Source organism: Notamacropus eugenii, chromosome 4 (assembly GCF_028372415.1).
Source record: "Notamacropus eugenii isolate mMacEug1 chromosome 4, mMacEug1.pri_v2, whole genome shotgun sequence".
NCBI lineage: Eukaryota > Metazoa > Chordata > Mammalia > Diprotodontia > Macropodidae > Notamacropus > Notamacropus eugenii.
Window position 1 is genome coordinate 78,045,366 of NC_092875.1, and position 18,512 is coordinate 78,063,877.

The 18,512-nt window shown below is 47.8% G+C and overlaps 2 protein-coding genes across 18 annotated transcripts in view; one reads left to right on the plus strand and one right to left on the minus strand.

Annotated features, from left to right (window-relative positions):
- Nucleotides 1–1,074: 1,074 nt before the first annotated feature.
- On the plus strand, nt 1,075–11,872 carry DNASE2 (deoxyribonuclease 2, lysosomal). Of its 14 annotated transcripts, XM_072602207.1 has the most exons (9): nt 1,199–1,461; nt 1,895–2,074; nt 2,784–2,991; nt 3,107–3,185; nt 3,504–3,665; nt 3,789–3,986; nt 4,178–4,488; nt 7,973–8,001; nt 8,357–10,480. In XM_072602207.1, exons 1-9 carry the CDS (start codon nt 1,361–1,363, stop codon nt 8,370–8,372), a joined length of 1,284 nt encoding a protein of 427 aa, XP_072458308.1. In that variant the 5' UTR covers nt 1,199–1,360; the 3' UTR covers nt 8,373–10,480. The 14 variants fall into 14 exon arrangements, with proteins under 14 accessions (XP_072458315.1, XP_072458304.1, XP_072458305.1 ...); XM_072602203.1 differs by lacking the exon at nt 8,357–10,480 and having other exon boundaries at nt 1,191–1,461; nt 7,973–8,327; XM_072602204.1 differs by lacking the exon at nt 7,973–8,001 and having other exon boundaries at nt 1,194–1,461.
- A 1,413-nt stretch (nt 11,873–13,285) lies between these two features.
- The window catches only part of MAST1 (microtubule associated serine/threonine kinase 1), a 28,329-nt gene continuing 23,102 nt past the window's right edge, over nt 13,286–18,512 (minus strand). For 3 of the 4 annotated variants that reach the window (XM_072602198.1, XM_072602201.1, XM_072602202.1), the window contains 8 exons: nt 18,275–18,441; nt 17,773–18,020; nt 16,816–17,004; nt 16,480–16,709; nt 15,644–15,766; nt 15,302–15,438; nt 14,850–15,034; nt 13,286–14,747 (listed from right to left, as the gene is read on the minus strand). In XM_072602198.1, the coding sequence (XP_072458299.1) occupies nt 13,405–14,747; nt 14,850–15,034; nt 15,302–15,438; nt 15,644–15,766; nt 16,480–16,709; nt 16,816–17,004; nt 17,773–18,020; nt 18,275–18,441 (2,622 nt within the window). In that variant the 3' untranslated portion in view covers nt 13,286–13,404. The remainder of the gene's footprint in view (nt 14,748–14,849; nt 15,035–15,301; nt 15,439–15,643; nt 15,767–16,479; nt 16,710–16,815; nt 17,005–17,772; nt 18,021–18,274; nt 18,442–18,512) is intronic. The other variant, XM_072602200.1, reaches the window with a different exon arrangement.

An 18,512-nucleotide genomic window follows, 5' to 3' on the forward strand; every position in this document is an offset into this window, starting at 1 on the left:
TCAAGAGATAGTCATTACGAACAAAAGTCGACATATAGCCCATCCCTAGCTTGTTTGTACACAGCTGTTTATGTTCCTTGAAAGCAGGAACTATCCTTTTGCTTTTTGGGTTTTTTTGTATCTCTGGCCCTTAGCACAGTGCCTGACTTATGAAATGTGCTTAATAAAAGTTTATTGAGTGACAAAGGGGATTAGGAAAAGTGCTCACTCTCAATGTCCTTATTTACATGACCTTAGGCTGATGTGGGCCAGCCTGGAAATGAATGACACACTCCAGGGATGGGTGGATGGGCTTATTTCAAGTTCATTAATGAAAAAGGCCACTAGTGACAGGTGAAAACTTGAGATCCTTGCAGAGTGTTAATGGGACAGGGACTACTTGCTTTTTTACATTTTTCCATAGCATTATCTTAGCATAAATTATAGTGCTGACATGAAGACTTCATACTTTGGGATGATTTGTGCTTTCAGCAGTTTTACTATTTCCTTTAAAATATTTTTAACTGAGGAGGAGTGGAGTACATAGGAGAGACAGCATTGTCTTTGATGGAGTCCAAAAACCTGGGTTCAAATACCATCTCTAAAACTTAGCCACCTGTGTAACCCTGGGCAAGTCACGTTACTTCTTTGGTATGTTTCTTTGTCTATAAAATGAGATAAAATGACCTCTGAGGTTCCTACTAGCTCAAAAATCTATGACCCTATGAGGTTGTCACTTGCACCAGATCATGGCTAGGTAAGTAGCAGAGACATAACCTAAGTCCCAGGCCTTTGACTCCAAATTCAAAGGATCTCTCTACTACCTCACACTGGGGAATGATTTGAGACAAAGCATCAAAGGTAGGGGGTGGGAATTAGATAGTGAATTGCCTAAAATACCAAGCATGGAGTTTTAACTTTAATAGGCAGCTAGGTGGGGCAGTGGTCACTAGGGCCTGGAATGAGGAAGACTCAACTCTGTGAGCTCAAATCCAGCCTCAGACACTTACTGGTTATGTGCGGGCAAGTCACTTAACCCTGTTTGCAGCAGTTCCCCACCAGTAAAATGAGCTGGAGAAGAGTACTCCAATATCTTTGCCAAGGAAACCCCAAATGGGGTCACGACGGATGAGGCAACACAGAACCACAGCACAGGGTGTAAATCCCAACTCCAGGACCCCTTCACAAAGTCCCAAGGATCTACTCTTGTCGGTTGAGAAAGTATTCAATCGCGAGATTTTCCTTCTCATCTTGGTGCCTGGAAGGGAGATAAATGCCAAGCCTCCAAGCCTTAGCCAGTCTGGCCAACTTTCCACCCCACCCCTAGGAGGTTTCGAGAGGCTCTCCCTAGTCCCAGAATCTCAACCCCGGAAGGGCAGAAATGTTCTCTAGCTGGATCCTAGCAGCAGGTCCTGCAGCTGGGCCAGCAGGAAGAGGTAATTCTGTTTTACAGACTGAAAAAAGAAAGTGCAGACAAACAAGGTAAAGTGTGATAGTCGAGCTGTCTCAAGGGTTGGGGGAGGAGTCCGGTTCAACAATGCCGCGGGCGGATCGTGGGCGGGCCAGTGGGGGCGGGAAGGTGGGGTGTGGGAGCTGTCCCCGGAAAGATGAAACTTCTCCTTTTGCAGCTTCGGCGGGTTTAAGGCCCCTGGGCCCGGGAATTGGGGTCCCGGGGGTCTACCCTGGGAGTGGGGCTTTCTCCTCTCCCTCCGGGACGGAAACTTTTAACTACGGTGATTGGGAGTGGGCGGCGTGATTTAGGGAAGTGAGAGTTTGTGGGGGAAATCTGGAGGGCCAAGTCTTGTGATCAGCCAGAGGGCGGTCAGTTCTCGATCTCGGGGTTCCCCGCCCCCCACTCCCAGCGGACATACTGACAAGCCTCTCAGGGCTGACTTTTAGACTGCCCTCTACCCAGGGCTGGCGCTGAGATCTGCCAGGACGGTTACACTGTGCGGACCCCACCTCCACCGCCCAGGTCCATGTCCTCTGCTTTCAGACCTCTTCACCCAATGGTGACCCTCCTGCTCCTGGCCGGGCTCCTGCCCGCTACCACCGCCATCTCCTGCTATGGAGACGCTGGACAGCCTGTGGACTGGTGAGTGATAAGCTCCCCCAAACTCCATTTCCCCTCCCAATTTAGGCTTCATCTGGGGAGAATAGCTTGGCTGAGCTGGAGTCAGGAGAGTTGGAGTTGAATATTACTTTTGTGATGTTGGGCAAGACCCTTCTGGGTTATGGACCTCAGTTTCCCCACGTGTTTTAAAGGAGGGGATTGAATAAATGATCATCAAGGTCCTTTTCACCTTGAAATATATGATCCTTCAAGGTAACTGCTTTGCCACATTTCCAGTGGCAACACACACACACACTCACACACACACACACTCACACACACACACACACACACACACACACATTCATTCATTCACTCACTCACTCTTCCATCTAGCCCTGATCACAAATCAATATCCTTCAGTCTTTTTCACTGCTTCTGTTTGTCTTCCCACCCTCTTTCTGGCTGTCCCTCTGAGGTGATGGTGGGTAGGGTGGAGTGTTTGAGGGGTCTTTCTCTTAGGGTGTGGAGTCTTAGCTCCATATCTGTGTTCTGGAATGAGTTCTGGATTTGGAGTCAGGACCTGGGTTTGAATCCTGCCTCTATGACTCAGAATAAGTTTCTTCCCCTCACATTTTCCTACACGTAAAATGAGATATTTTGACTAGATGATCTCTAAAGCCCTTTTTAGACTTACATTCTACAATACTTGACCACTCTGGACACAGACCACTCTCCACTTTTTCCCTAGCTGCCCTGCTCCCTTCCTTCCTCCCTCTCTCCTCCCCAGGTTCGTCACTTACAAGCTACCTGCCATGCCCAATTCCTTGAAAGGACTCAACTACATGTACCTAGATGGGAATAGTGGGGGCTGGCAAGAGGGTGCCACATCTATTGACAGCACCCAGGGTGCTGTGGGGCGGACCATGAACCAACTGTACCAAGGCAATTTGAGTGAGGTGAGGGCCTGGACCAGGCACTTGAGGGAGGTGAGGGCCTGGGCCAGGCACTTGAGGGAGGTGAATCTAGGAACATGGGGGAAACTAGCATGTTTTGTCGTACACATTCCTCTAGCTGGCTTACCTACTGTACAATGACCAGCCACCCTCAGGTAATGGAAACCCTGATACCACCTACCGAGGACACACCAAGGGTGAGAGTTACTCTTCTGTATCTATGTCTGGGATTGATGTCTATCTTTATTTCCAGTCCTTAAGTGACCCATTCTTCTCCCTGTGTTCCTGAGCTAGGCTGACCTTCCCACTCTCCTTGTGACCTGGGCAACCCATACCTCTCCCCAACTGTGTCCAAGCTGGGCTCACCTGTCCTCCCTGCGAATGTCTGGGCTGGACTGACAACTCTCAGTCAAATAGTATTCCTCATCTCTCCCATCAGCTTCTGGGACCTCAGAAACTCTGACCTCTCCATGCCTCCTAGCCCCTTTGCCTGAGCTTTCCCCTCTCCATTTTAGGTGTGCTTCTTCTGAACAGAGATAGTGGCATTTGGCTGGTACACAGTGTCCCTCACTTCCCACCACATGCTAACTCATCCTATAGCTGGCCCCAAAGTGCCCACAACTATGGACAAACCCTACTCTGTGTCACCTTCGCCTATAGCTGGTTCCAAGAGATTGGTGAGCCTACCAGGGCCCCCTGGGGGAGGATGTGCCTGTGGACTTGAAAGAGGCAGATCTCCTGGAGTGTGGAGGCACTTGACCTGTTTTTCCCTTTTCTGCCTTCTGGGTGTCCTCCTTCAGGCAAACAGCTGACCTACACCTATCCCCAGGTCTATGACTACAGGCTGGAAGGATTCTTTGCCCAGGACCTGCCAGATCTAAAACAAGCTGCCCAAGGTCACCATGTAGGCCAGGGCCCTTGGAATCGAAGTGTCACCCTCACTTCAAGAGCTGGGGTTGTCTTCCGGAGCTTCGCCAAGTTTAATGACTTCCAAAATGGTGAGGCCCAGGTGGGGCAGAGAAGGTAGTCATCCCCACTCCCACCCCCTAGCCCATGAGGGCCATTCAGACCTTTGATGGATGCAGAAAGGGAAGTTGTATTGAGATTTTCAGTGTTTGGGCCAGTTTTGGGGACAGCCATGACTAGAACCTCAAGTCTCTTGGCCTTGACTAAGTATTGTCTCCCACAGACCTGTATGCGGGCTGGCTGACCACGGCTCTGAGCAGTGACCTGTTTGTCCAGTTTTGGCCCAGAACAAGCAAAGTGCTGCCTTCCAGCTGTTCTGGCCCTTTCCGTGTGTTAAATGTGTTAGAGCTGGCCTTCCCTGACTCTACTGTGCCTCCCTTCAGTGCCACCCATGACCATGCCAAGTGGTGTGTGGCACTCAACAGCACCTGGACCTGCATAGGAGACCTGAACCGCAACTATGCAGAGGAGCATCGTGGTGGGGGTACTCTCTGTTCTCAAATACCTGCTCTGTGGAAAGCCTTCTGGCCACTGGTGAGAGAATTTGATCCTTGTCCATAGATAAAACCTGAGGTCAAGGATCATTGAGGGTCTGTCCTCTGTCGCATGAGAGCATATCTTGTACTCCAGTTTCTGCCACACTTTTCCTGTGTCTGAATTGTCCTCCCTGTTCACCTCTTCCCTTAGTGAATTTTCTATCCTTTCTTTTTTTTGGAAGCAATTGGGGTTAAGTGACTTGCCCAGGGTCACACCAATAGTGAGTGTCTGAGGCTCGATTTGAACCCAAGTCTTTCTGACTTCAGGGCCAGTACTCTAGCCACTGTGCCACCTAGCTGCCCCCAAACCAACTCAAATACTTCTTTCTTCAGGAAGCCTTCCTAGATTGCCCTTCCCTCTTTGATCTCACCATTGTTTTCACTTTTCAAATGCACTTTCTACTATATTGTAGTTGCCTTGTCATGGCTTGGGAGATGACCCTGGATTCTTAAAAGGTACCAGCTCAAACCTGAGTGGGTTGTGCTGAACTGGAAGGACACAGACCAACACTCCCTCCCTTCCCCACTTCATCCCCCGCTACAAACCATTCAGTAAAATCCAGTGACTCCCTATCACCTCCAGCATCAAATACACAAGCTGACTCCCCCAACCTTTCTAGTCTTCTTACCCCTTACTCCCTTCTGTGTATCTGTGTATGCAGTGACTCCTTACCCTTACTCCAACAAGATGCTCTGTCTCCTGACTCTAAGTATTTTCACTGGCTGTCACCCAAGACTGGTATTCACTCCCTCCTCATCTCTACCTCCTGACTTTCCTGGCTTCTATAAAGTCCCAGTTAAAACTCCACTTTCTACAGAAAGCCTTTCTTGATCCCCCTTAATTCTAGTGCCTTTCCTCTGTGGATCAATCCCAACTTATCCTGTATATGATTTGTTTGAAAAGCTTATCTCCCCCATTAGACTGTGAACTCATTGTTTGTTTTTTGTCCTTTTTCTATATCCTCAGTATTTAGCACACTGCCTGGGATATGCTAGGTGCTTAATAAATGCTTGTTGACTTACTGAGTAGGAGTCCAGTGATAAACAACTCTTGCTTTCCAAGGACTTGTTTTCAGGTTTGTTTGGTGGTGTTCAGGCTCGGAACAAAGTGAGACAAAAAATAAAATGAGACGTAAGAAAAACAAAAAATGTTTTGTGAATGTAATATTTAACAAAAGTTGACTCAACAATAGGATGGGCAATGAGGAGAACTGACCAATAAAATCTTTAGACCATATGTGGTATCTTGTGCCAGTTGGCAATCTATCTGGAGACTTGGTGGTCCTGCTTCTAGAAGGGCCCTTTCCCTTCCTAATTCAGAGGATGCCTAAGTATCCTATGACAATTTCTCATTGACTTCACTGAGTAGTGATGGAAAACCTTTTAACTGGTTACTAAGCCAGAATTGAGTGTGTACACAAAAGGACCAAAAAGAACTCTCATTTCTTGCAAGAGAAATGCAAATTAAAATAACTCTGAGGTACCACCTCCCACTTATCAGATGGGCTAATATGACAAAAAAGGGAAATGATAAATGTTGGAGGAGATCGGAAAATTGGAACACTAATGCATTGTTGCTGGAGTTGTGAGCTTATCCAACCATTCTCTTTTCTGTTTTGTTTTGCTACTGTTTTTTCTTTCTTGGGGTTTTTCCCTTTTGTTCTGATTCTCCCTTTACAATATGACTAATGTGGAAATATGAAAAAAACCTTCTAATTTTCTTGATAATTTTTTAATGAGAATGAAGGAGGAATGCTTTAAGCCTCCATGTTTGGAGGGAAGGAGGGCAGGAAGAGATGTACTTGCAATGGCTGCAGCAGCCTATCCTGCCTTTCCACTTGGCCACCATGTGGCCACAAACACTTGGTGCTGTTTCTATTCTGTCTGTGGTATGTATTCTTTCTTGGTTCTAGCTGAATGATTATTGGGAACATACTAGACACAGGCTCCTGTGAGTTTTTAAAGCTGGAGAAAGCATTCAGAAATTCAGTAACTAGAGTCCATAGAAGAATCTTTTGGTATCCACAGCAGTTGAGCCTCATGGGCAGTCAGCCCCTAAAGAACAATGTGCTTGACCCAGGTGAAGGGTTAATGAAACATTAAAGATCTTGAACATTTGTAGACCTACGTGAATACATATGTTGGTCTTTTTCCTTGGAACAGGGGCTGAGTTCCCAGGACTAAAAAGTCACCTTGCCTTGGTTCCCAGGACTAAAAATTCAACCTGCCCTTGGCTGATTCCCCTTCCTGAAAGTGTTGGCCACCCTTCTAGGAACAAAATGGAATCTATTCTGTGTCCTTTTGAACATAGATGTTTTGCCACATCAATCATAGATGTTTTGTTCCTTTGGACTCTGGCCTGGTTCAGAGCTACAACACATCCAGTGTGGTTAGTTTCTCTAAGTCACATAAGACTCTGGCGACAAGCTGAGTAATTGACCTAATGCCTTTTTTGAGTAAAACTGGAGAGATCTCCCTACTCTTTGGAGTTCACTTGTGGGGAGGACACTCTGCTCAGGACCTTTTCTCAATTGGGACTCTGGAGGTATGACCCAGATGTAGGTGTTCCCCCACTTTGGTGACATATATAAATATTTTTATTATTCTGTTAGGCTTTATCTTTATATGTATATTTCTATATTTCTTTAATCTTGCTTTATATTATCTTTGCGTGCAAAATAAATGTTACAGTGATTCTAATCTAGTGTGAGTGCATTCATACATGAGTGCACATATCTTCTTAATGATACACCAAGTCTTGAATGAATTGACTATGACATCCCTTCTGCAAGCAATAGAGGCATTGGTTATGTCACACCCAGAAGTGAGCTCAGCCTGGTGAACATTTGTAATCATCACTACAAGTCTGAGTCTACTTTCCTCAAGGACTGGTTGAGAAGTTTTTGTACTTCAGTTCTTACTATGTTTACTTCAGTTTTCTCATCTCTGAAATGGGGATAATAATAGCACTTGCCTCTCAGGCTTGATGTGACAATCAAATAAGATACTATTTGTTAAGTGCTTACTGTAGTGCCTGGTATAGGGTAGGCATACGTAAACGTTAGCTGTTATTACTGTCACAATTGTTATATATTTCCTCCGTGAATATTCCTTTGTGAACTGGTGTGAAGTGGTCAGTCGGAAGAGGTATTAATGGATGATTTGTATCGGGGGAACATACTAGATGGGGATTTGCAAACAACAGAATTAGAACCCACTTCCCTCCCACCCCACCCCAAACCTTCTGAGTTTACTTGTAGAACCCTGAGGGGAGATATATTAGGGACCTAACCCAATAGCATTAGTTGGGGTTAGGAGACAGAGATCAAAACTTGATCATGTCACTCCCCAGCTCAAGAAGTTCCCTAATGCCTCGAGGGAAAACGTCTCTGATTGACTTTCTAAGTTCTTCAGAATCTGGCTCAAATAGACCTTTTTTAGACTGACTTCCAATTATTCTCCTTTATCACACTCCATTTCAGCCAAACTGGTCTTCCTGCTGTTCCCCGAGGTATGCCATCCCATCTCCCATCTCCCACCTGTGTGCCTTTGAACAAGCTGTCCTCCATGCATGCCATCCCATCTCCCATCTCCCACCTGTGTGCCTTTGAATAAGCTGTCCTCCATGCTTGGAAAGCTTTCCCTCTTCTTCTCAACCTGATTTTCTCCCCTAACTTCCTTCAAAGCTCTGCTTCAGTGCTACCTCCTATACTAAATCCTGCTTCCTTGTTAATTTTCTCATCTTCTCCCCCAAATTGCTTTGCATGTATCATGTATATATTTACTTTGTTCTTGTTATTTTTTGTGACCCCCTTTGAGGTCTTCCTGGCAAAGATACTGGAGTGGTTTACCTTTTCCTTCTCCAGATCATTTTACAGATGAAGAAACTGAGGCAAACAGGGCAAACTGACCTGCCCAGGGTCACCCAGCTTCTGAGGCCAGACTTGACTTCAGGAAGATGAGTCTTCCTTACTCCAGGCTTGGCACTCTGTCCACTGCGCCACCTAGCTGTCCAGTAGGAATATTGTAATCCCATTAACTGATAATAAGAAATAGAAAGAAATCTGGGAAGACCTAATGAAATAATGCAAAAATGAGACAAGCAGAAATAGAAGCCTCAAGTGCACACTATTAACATTTGAGGAAAACTGAATGACAATGAATAGACAAAGAATCTCTATGGGTATGTGGAGGGAATAGAAGAAAATTGTCATGAAAAAGTATCATATATTGAAAATGCAATGAAAATTGTTTCTATGCAAGTTTAGTTGATTATATGGTTATTCAATGCATGCTGTTTTCAATGAAACATTAATTTTTCATCTTTATGAAAAAAAGAATCATGAATTTAGACCTGGAAGAAAATGGAGCCCCATTCCTCTCATTTTATACATAAGGAAACTCAGGCCCAAATGACTTCCCCAAGGTCATACAAGTAAGTAACAGAGGAATGTCATCCAGGTCTTGGCAGGTGACAGTCCTGCTTTATTTTGCCCTGGACAGACCATGAGGTAATAATTAATGCTTCCTATTTGAAGAATCGTTTCCCATTCTGGGCGTTACGTTTTAGTAGAGAGGGCTGAACAGGGCCATGGATTATATCAGGAAGAACAGTGAGGAGGAGAATATATAGAGAAGGGTGACCAGAATGGTGAAGTGCCTTGAAACCATTTGGCGGTCACTTAAATGAACTGGGGATACTCAGATCTGAAAGGACACAATCGGGACATGATAGATGTGCTCAAAAGATTGGTGTAGAAAGCTGCTTGGGGGGAGGATTGTTAGAGAGTCAAGATAGCAAACTGGACTTCATTCCCAGAGGGATAAACCAAGATGGTGGAGGACTGGAGACCTTGCCATGCTAGCACCAGATGAAGGAACTGGGGATGTTTCATTCCATTTAATTCAACAAGCATTTATTAAACATTTATTACGTATAGAGCACTGTGGTAGATACAAACACAAAAGCCAACAATCCCTAGCCACAGGGAGCTTCCATCTTGAGGAGAGGTGGTTTACAGGGGAATAAAATGTATACCGAAAAGCAAGTTAATATGTGGAAAGTCATGATGCATACATATGTATTTATATAATATGAAGTAAATACAAAGGAGAGGTTGAGGAAAGCACTAACTGCTGTGTGTATGTGTGAATGTGTGTGTGAGGAAAAGTCTTATGTACTAGTTACTACCTGAGCTGAAACTTGGAGAGCCAGGATTTCCAAGAGGTAGAGGTGAGTTAGGAAAACATTCCAGACATGGGGGTTGTGTTTTGAGGAAAATATAATGGGTTCATGTTGATTGGACATCCAAGAGGAATTTTCAGCAGGCAGGTGGTATAGTGGGGCAGGAGCTAAGTATGGGACAAATGCATAGATGAGAGCATTATTGGCATAAAGGTGATCATTGAATCCACGAAAGCTGATTAGGGCACCAAAAGAGAGTGGAGAGAAGAAAGCATAGGACATGGTCTTGTGGTATATCCACATATTGGAGGCAGGACATGGGTGCTGATCTATCAAAGTAATCTAAGAAGGAGCAGTCGGACAGATAGGAGGAGTCTCAGGAGAGAGTAGTGTCCCCAAAACATAGGAGGTGGTCAATAATGTCAAAGGTTGTAGAGAGGATGAGGATTGAGAAAGAGCTGTTAGATTTGGCAATTAGATCATTGCTAACCTTGGAGAAAGCAATTCTCATTAAGTGGTGAGGTCAATACTTAGATCTCAAGGTTAGAAAGTTTTAAGAGTTCTGCTGTAAAAAGAGGGAAGAGAAGTAAAGTCAAGAAGATGACATACACAACGATTACAATGATGTAAATGGAAACAACCACCCTTCAAAAAAAAATGAATGTTGCAAAATTCCAAAGAATAAGCACGGCTCCAAAGAAGAGGCAGAAGGCACCACTACCCCAGCCCTTCACAGCTGTCGGAGGCCTATGAGTGTGGCACATCGCACATACTTTTCAGACTTTTTGGATGTATTGATCAATTTTTCTAAATTTTTCCTCTTTTTTGTCTTTAAAAATACTATTATATAGGATAACTCTGGATAGAAGAAGGAAAAGGGATACTGGAAGAAATTATGTCATTTAAAAAGTTTCAAGACTCATTAAAAATTTTTTTAAGAAAGAGGGGAGACCAACGTATAAATGATCAAAGGATAGAAGCAAACAGTTCTCAAATAAGAATTGCAAAAGTATCAAAATGCGGATCATACTAGCATCCACCTCCCAGGGTTGTTGGAAGCATCCAATGAGATACTTGAAAAGTACTGGGCACATAATGTCATATAAATGTTTACTATTATTACTAGCAAACATATGAAAAATTATTCTAAATCACTGATAAAAAGAAGCACATATCAAGACAACTCCGAAGTTTAACCTCAGAAAATTGGGAATGGAATTTGTTCTAGAGAGGCTACAAAAAAACAGGCACACCATTGGTGGAGCTGTGAATCACTTTGGAATTATGGGGAGGGTGAACTCTTTATATCTTTTTGCCCTGAGATCCTACTCTATTAGATGCATATCTTCAAAGAAGTGGAAAAAAAAACAAACCAGAAAAGTCTAGCATCAAACAAAATATTCCTAATAGCATTTTTGTTTTTTGTGGTAGCGAAGATCTGGAGACAAAGTAGACACCCATCAATTTGAGAATGGCTGACTAGGGATGGTATGTTATTGCTCCATAAGAAATGGTAGATATTTTATAAATAATTCAAAGAAGCATGAGAAGACTCAGGTGAACTAACGCAGATTGAAGCAAGAAACACCAGACAGAAAATGCACGAAACAATTACAGCAATGACAACCATGAAGGACAAAACACTATGTAATGATAATGACCGTGCTCAGCCTCTGCAGAGAGCTAACAAAGTGTGCTTTCCTCTTTTCTTTGCAGAGGTGGGGAACCATGGGTAGGGAATACTACCTTCGTTTTCAGGAAAACCAGTGTTTCCTTTGGTTTTACACAACTGCTTTTTCTTTCACCCTCCTCCCCCCACCAAAATATTCTGTTACCAGAGATGGCTTGCTGGGGAGAAGAAAATATTTTTAAAAATAAAAGTGACCATTAAAATGAAAGATGAGATTTTTTTTAAAAGGCAAAGATTGAAAAAGAGATTATTTGGGGGATGCATGATAACTGTCCTGAAGTATTTGATGGGCTGTCACGAGAAGAGGAATTACATGAATCCTGCTTGGACCCAGATGGCAAAACTAGTAAAAATGGATGCTGCAAAGAAATTTAGGCTTTGTCTACAAGTTTCCTAACAAGTATTTTAGTCCCAAAGTGGAATAGCTGCCTGTGAATAGAGTGGAGATATGGAGATAAGTGGAGTATGAGTTGGATCTGATATGTCTGAGGCCCCTTCCAACTCTGGGATTCTTACCCCCAGCTCAGCTTAGAGAGGTTTCTGTCACGGAGAGCTTTCAGCCCCAGCCTTGGCCCACTCTGAGCCATAGTGCTTCTCTTAACCGGAATGCACATTTTTGCATTTATCTTTAGTTACCTGACCCTGCTTCCATTATGTCTTAAAAGACAAACCCACATAACCATGTTGTTCCCTTGGCAGGGGTGGGGGTCATCCTCTTCCTCTTCCTCCTCAGAATTGTTTTATCAGAGCTTCCCATTCCTCTGGGGACAGCTTCCCCTATAGAATTCTAGGGCAGGGAATTCTATCCTTTCAACTTGGCCCAATCTGGTGGTGCCATTATCCACTATCTATGTCCATCTCTGTTACAGGGGTGGGGTTTAGCTTCAGTCAAAGGGCCACACTTGCGGGCCTGGAGGGCCACCCATGGCCTCGAGGCCCCTGCTCTAGAAGTATAACCCCTTCAGAAAGCTGTTAGAGCTGGCTCCCTTGTGAGTCAGGCTAACTCCAGAAAAAAGCTTCCCTTTTTCCCACCTTTTGAGGAGGCAAGGCACAGTGAGTTGTTCTTCCATCACTCCTATAGCACACTTACTTGACCCTTCTCCATCTTCTGACCAGGTGATCTGAAGCGTATTGTCATGACAAATATCATGTGTTTCTCTTTCCATTGAGTCGGCTTGGTGGCACAGTGGATAGAACTCTGGGTCTGCATTATTAAGTCCCAAGTTCAAATCAGGCCCAAGACTACTTATGTAAGTCTGTGCAAGTCACTTAACGCGTGCCTGCCTCAGTTTCTTCAACTGCAAAATTATAATAGCACCTACCTCCTAGAATTATGAGCATGCATACATAAAATACATGTACACCTATCCTGTACATACATGCGATTATCTGTAAAACACCTGGCACATAGTAGGCACTTACTGCTTGTTCTCCCGTCCCTTCCCCCAAACGCTCTCCACTATGATTCCCATCCCCCTCTCCTGCCATGGGGGATTCCCTCACTTAAGGTAGCTTAACAATTCTTTTTCTCAGCAGCGCATTCTATCGAAGGTACTAAGCCCTCTAATCTGCTCCTCTGGGGCACCCCCGCCCTTCGGGAGCTCTCTTTCTATATATAGCTCTATCAGTTACAGAACAACTCAGGGATACGTCTCTCTGCAAGGCAGCTTTTCTGCCTCAGCTTGGTCTCTGCGTGCCCATGTCTATCACAGTTCTGATTGGTCCCCCTCTTGGACTCTGTCTCCTATGACTGAAGGCATCTTTGCACCTGGTGCCTTTTGGTTGTACCAGCTACTGTGGGATGGTGGGCTTAGCAGTTATATGGCCAGTTCCTTCCCTCTCAGTTTTCCATTTAAAACCCACTATCTCAGATCTCACCACTGCCACCTGTGGCAGGTCCAGACAGCCTGGAGCCCAGGATGCGTAACACGCACTTTATTTATATGTGTACATATGTATACAACCCACTGTACAATCTGGTGCCAACCTCCAGTCCTACTTACAAAGGTCTGGAGGTGGGGTAGTGTCTGGGACCACCTTCAGTTTACTGACCCCTTCTTGCCCTGGCCTGGGCCAGGCACAGGCTCAGCAGGGAGGCGGGTAGGCAGCCCTGACTCGCTCTTAGGGCCTGGGAGAGCTGGGATAGGGAGAGCAGTGGGGACTTGTGGATGCCCTGGGTCAGAGCCAGGCCCATTCCTGGCAGAAGGTGGGAGTGGAACAGGGGTAGAGCCTGGGGGCTCTGGAGAGAGTTTGGGAGAGATGGGTTTCGTTCGGGGCAAGCTCAGTGTGGTTCGTTCTTCTACCACCTCCAGAACCCAACGCTCCTTGGCCATCCTTCCTGCTGGGGCCTCTGGGGGAGGCCTGCTGACCTCAGCCTTGGGCTCAACAACAATGGGGACAGGGGGTAGGTCATTGCCTGAGCCTCCCCGAGGGGAGGTGGCTGCTTCACTGGCACTGCTGCGTCTGCCCACCTCATACTCTTGCACTGGGCTTAGGGCTGCCTTGGCCAAGGCCCGGGCTGCCCCACCTGCATCCTCTGTCTGCACCCCCTGGTGTCTTGTGCCTGCCCCTTCTCGGTCCAGAGTCCGGCCTGGGGGTGGTGCCCGAGGTGGGCAGCTAGGAGGGATGCAGGCCCCTGACCAAGGGGGCTCCCCCCTACTGCTGCCCACATCCCTTTCCTTGCGGGAAGACCCTTCGGATTCTGGGACTTTGCCTGGACCAGGAGGTCCCGGACCAGTAGCTGGCTTTTCTTCCTTGGGACCATCACCCCCCCGTGGCCCGGTTAGAAGAGGGTCTCCCCCACCCAGACTCAGGGGTGATTCTTGGCGGCCCAGTCGCCTCATAGGTGGGGGGCGCTGGGCCCCAAGCCCTTCAGCAGCAGCAGATGCTGGGCCTGTCTCGCCCTCAGACTCAGCAAGGCTATGCAATGCCAGCTCTCCGTGGAAGTCCTTGCGGAAATCAGGGTGCCCCACCTCCAGACTGTGCTTACGTAGTGCACCTTTCTTGTCAGTGCCCATTGGGCAGCCCAGCTTCTCAGCAGACTGGACCCTCTTAAGAAGTGGGGAGCGGGGGGGCTCAGCACTCTTAGGGCGTGGGCGCACCACAGGTGGAGATGAGTGTAACTTGGCAGGGAAACTTTGGGTGGTGTGGGAGCTGCCCACTGTGTGGCCAGGCAGTGGAGGTGGAGATGACTGCGTGGGCGAGGGCGTGTGTGCCAGTGGGGACAGGGGAATGTTGCCAGCTGACTTGCAGCGGGCTGAGCGGTACTGCCGGTGCAGCTTGGGGGACAGGCCATGAAGTGTACTAGGCCGGATGTGGTGGGACGAAGAAGCTGGCGAGTTGGGGGTGCTGGAGGCTGGGGAGCTGCTTTGAGAAGAGGCACCTGCAAGAGAAGTTAGACATTGTGGAGGGGAGCCTGGAGGGTCCACGGCCTAGGGCCTCAATGCGCCCTGTCCCCAATCCTCCCAGCCATGCGCAAGCATACCTAGGTAGGCCGAATCAGGAGTGGAGCGGTAACTGTGTGTGGGGGAGCGGGCGGGCAGGCCATGGGTAGGGGATCCAGGAAGGCTGTCACTAGAGGACAGGGATCGATTAAGAGACGAGAGGGAGCGACTTGTGTGAAGGAGGTTGGACTGCTTGGTGATCTTGCGGAACAGAGAGCTGCGCTTCCTACGTGGACCAGAGAAAAGGGAAGTGAAAGGCCAGGCCTGGTCCTGTGGCCCTGGAACTCCCCCCACTCCCACATCCATTGCAACTAAGTTAAAGATCATCTAAAGATCATCATCCCCATTTTACAGAAAGGGAAACTGAGGCTTAAATAAGGCATCAATGAATTGTGCAGGGTCACAAAAATGGGCCAGCGGGGGCCCCCTCATGCACTCCACTCCCCCACAGCTGCTCTGACTCCTCAGACCTTCCGCAGGGCACGGCCCCTACCTCTCTTGACCCTCCTTAGCTGCTGGCCTCTTGTTCCTCCTGGCCATCTTGGCCTTGTAGCTGCTGCGCCGGGCAGGCCCAATGCGAATGGAAGTGTTCTCAAACGGCGTAGTTGTCACAGCCACTTTGTTCCCACTCTGAAGGTACCAGGGCAAAAGGGGTACAGAGATTGTCCAGGGCACCCTACTCCCCCACCTTTCTTGATTCTCCTCCTTTATTCCAAGCCCCTCTCCTCCTTTAGGGGCTTTTCCTTTGTACTATCCCAGCTCCTCCCCCATCTCTTCATCTCCCTGGTATTGTCCAGCCCCCAATACCCTTCTTTCCTCCTTCCTGGCTCCTGACCTTGAGGATTAGCTCCACCACCTCTGGGTGCACCATCCCATGCACAGGCTCCCCATTGACATGGGTGATGAGGTCCCCTGCACAGAGTCCAGCCTCCTGGGCAGGTCCTCCCTCTTCCACATGCTGTCAGGGATGGGGGACAACAAAATGCTTATAGGAATCTCCCTTCCCCCCTGCAGACTTTGTCAGGCCCCACCCTCAGTGGGGCAGTAGGGCAGGTGACCTGGTGGCTGTCCCTGCTGGAAGGCAGTCAGAAGCCACAGTCACCACCTGAGTCCACACAGAGCAATCAAAACAACTCCCATTTCTAGAGCCCTCTAAGATGTGATGAGCATTTTCCTCACAAGTGCGGTGTAGGAAAATGAACAGTGTTTCTAATCTAAGGCCTGGGGAAGTCCTAGTCATGCATCTACTTACCATGCAGGTGCCCCTGAGTAAGTCAGTTTACTACTCTCAGGCACAGTTTCCTCATTTGCAAAATGAGGGAGTTGGACCAGTGATCTCTAAGGTCCCTTCCAGCTCAGCAGCCTATGACCTTATGACAAAAGCCCTGTGAGGATGGGGGCAAGGGAAGTATGAATCTCTTTTACTGGTGAGGAAACTAATGTTCAGAGGGACAGTGACTGGCCCAAGGCCACACAGTTAGTAGGTGTACACTGGACCTAACCATCATTCCTCTCTCTAGAGTCTGCCCCTGTCCATTACACCAAACAAGCAGCAGCAGGCTAGGCTGGATGAGCTGGAAGTACAGGGGAGTTCTGAGAAGCATTATCTCTTCCCCAAGTGATCACTGTTGTCCCCACCCTGCTCCCTGCCCATATAGGTCAGACACTCACCCATACAATGTGGTGGACGCTATAAACATCTGAGTCACCCATGTAGACGCGGATAGCCCTGAGGGTGAAGCCATACTTCTTGCCTGAGCGCTGGATAGTGATGGGGGAACGGAGAGCACTGACAGCAGGTGAGTAGTCACGGCTGGGAGATGAGTCCCTCGATGATGGGTTGGAAGAAAGTGACCGAGGGGACATAGGACTGGCCAGGGGAGAGCTGCCATGCTGGTCTACTGTGGACATGGAGGTTGTGGGTGGTCAGCAAATAGTCAACACCATGAGGGAGACTGTCCTGCCATATTAGGGTTTTTCGTTCTATCCTTGCTGCCCTCAGATTACCTGTGGGGATCATGACTGACAGAGCAGTAGCAGACGCTGACTTGATGACCTTGCCCCCAGGACGTGAGGGCCGCTTCTCTGAGGGCTCTCCAGAGATCTGCTGTTGGTGCCTTGCCCGTCGAAGGACCAGGTCATTTGTGGCCTTGGGTGTTGATGGGTCTCCATCTTTGGGGGGCAGGACCAATTCGCCTGGTTGGAAAAAATGACCACTACAGCTCCCACAACTGCACTGCCTTAAGGCTGCTGAGTACACTCCTACCAACAACCCTGGGAGCTAGGGAGTAAATTAATAGTCCATATTTGTAGATAATAAAATGGAGCCTTAGAGAGGTCCAGAGGTCCAAGGTCAAAGCTGGTATTAGAACTGGGATTTGAAACCAAGTCTCTTGGCTCTAGTCCACATATCTTTTTATTGTACCTTTAAGGAATAGTGCGGTGGAAGGAGGATGGAGAGAAAGTGGAAGAAGAAATGAGGGCATTATCTTTAGAGGAAAAGGAACTGGCAGCAGGGGATGAACCTGAATCCAGAGGCAAAAACAGAAGTCGTTCTAGGATCACAGGATTAGAACTGAAAGGAACCTCAGAGATCATCCGATCCAGCTCTCATTTACAGAGGAGGGAATGAACTTACACAAGGTCATCTAGCTAGGAAGCAGCAGCCCTTCTGTTTGGGGAAGGGATCAAGCATTTATTAAGCATATTTATATGCGCCAGACATGTGTGAAACATTTTACAGATATTATCTCCTTACATCCTCAAAACAACCCTGGGAGAGCGGTGCTCTCATCTCCATTTACAGTTGAGGAAACTGAGCTGACAGATATTACATGATTTGTTCTGAATTGCATGGCTGGATCTGAACTCAAGTCTTCTGATACCAGCCCAGCGCTCAGGGCCCTTAGTCAGCAACAGTCTGGGCTGTGGGGGAAATGGGGGACGACAAAAGCGCATACTCACCCGGTTCTGAGTCTCCAGTGCTGGGGGTGCTGTCCCCTGCAATGCCTTCCTTGGGGGCTCTGCTGTCTAGACTCCCAGGAGGATCAGAGCTAGGCCGAGGAGGCCTCCGAACTCTCCCTTCATCCTCATCTTCCTGGGGAGCGCTAAACCGACTGGGCTCCAGGAGGGCTGAAAAGCGGCGGCGAGCACCCAATGGGGGACTGGCCTCCCCCTCCAGGAATGACGACTCAGAGGCTGACAGGCGTTTGCTAGGGTAGGAAGGGCCAGGGGAGTCAGAAGCAACATTTGGACTCAAAGACCTCCCAGCTTTAAGTGGCTCCTTTGCCCCAACATGAAGAGAACCAGAGGATCCCCCTGTCCTGCCCTGCCCCGCAGCCTCTAGCTCTCTTCCCACCATGGATCCCACCCCAATCTTCCAGTCCAACTTCTGCACAGCTCCCTCTCCCCACTTCAGAGCTCAAGAGGACCCCAGCCCCCAGCCCCAGGTTCTGCCCCAGCTCACATCTCGGGGGACCCCCCCCTCCAACTCTTGTCACGCAGGGTGAGGCCGCCCAGCCCCTCCCGTTTGCTGGCTGCTTTCTCCTCTTGGCCCTTGGTGCTGGCTTCCCGCTTGCCACTTGTGGGAGGTTTAGACTCGTGCTGGGACAACTGCTCCATGCTGCTGTACACCTGGTGGGAGGATGGGCTGGCCCTCAGGATAGAGGTCTGGGTTTTTGCCCCTAAAGCCCTGGCTGTGGTTG

Coding starts and splice junctions, on each gene's coding strand:
- DNASE2 (XM_072602203.1), top strand. CDS start 1,361: ATGTTCTCTAGCTGGATCCTAGCAGCAGGTCCTGCAGCTGGGCCAGCA. Junction 3,186..3,503: donor CTACCGAGGACACACCAAGG/GTGAGAGTTACT, acceptor TCTCCATTTTAG/GTGTGCTTCTTCTGAACAGA. Junction 4,489..7,972: donor GGAAAGCCTTCTGGCCACTG/GTGAGAGAATTT, acceptor ACTCCATTTCAG/CCAAACTGGTCTTCCTGCTG.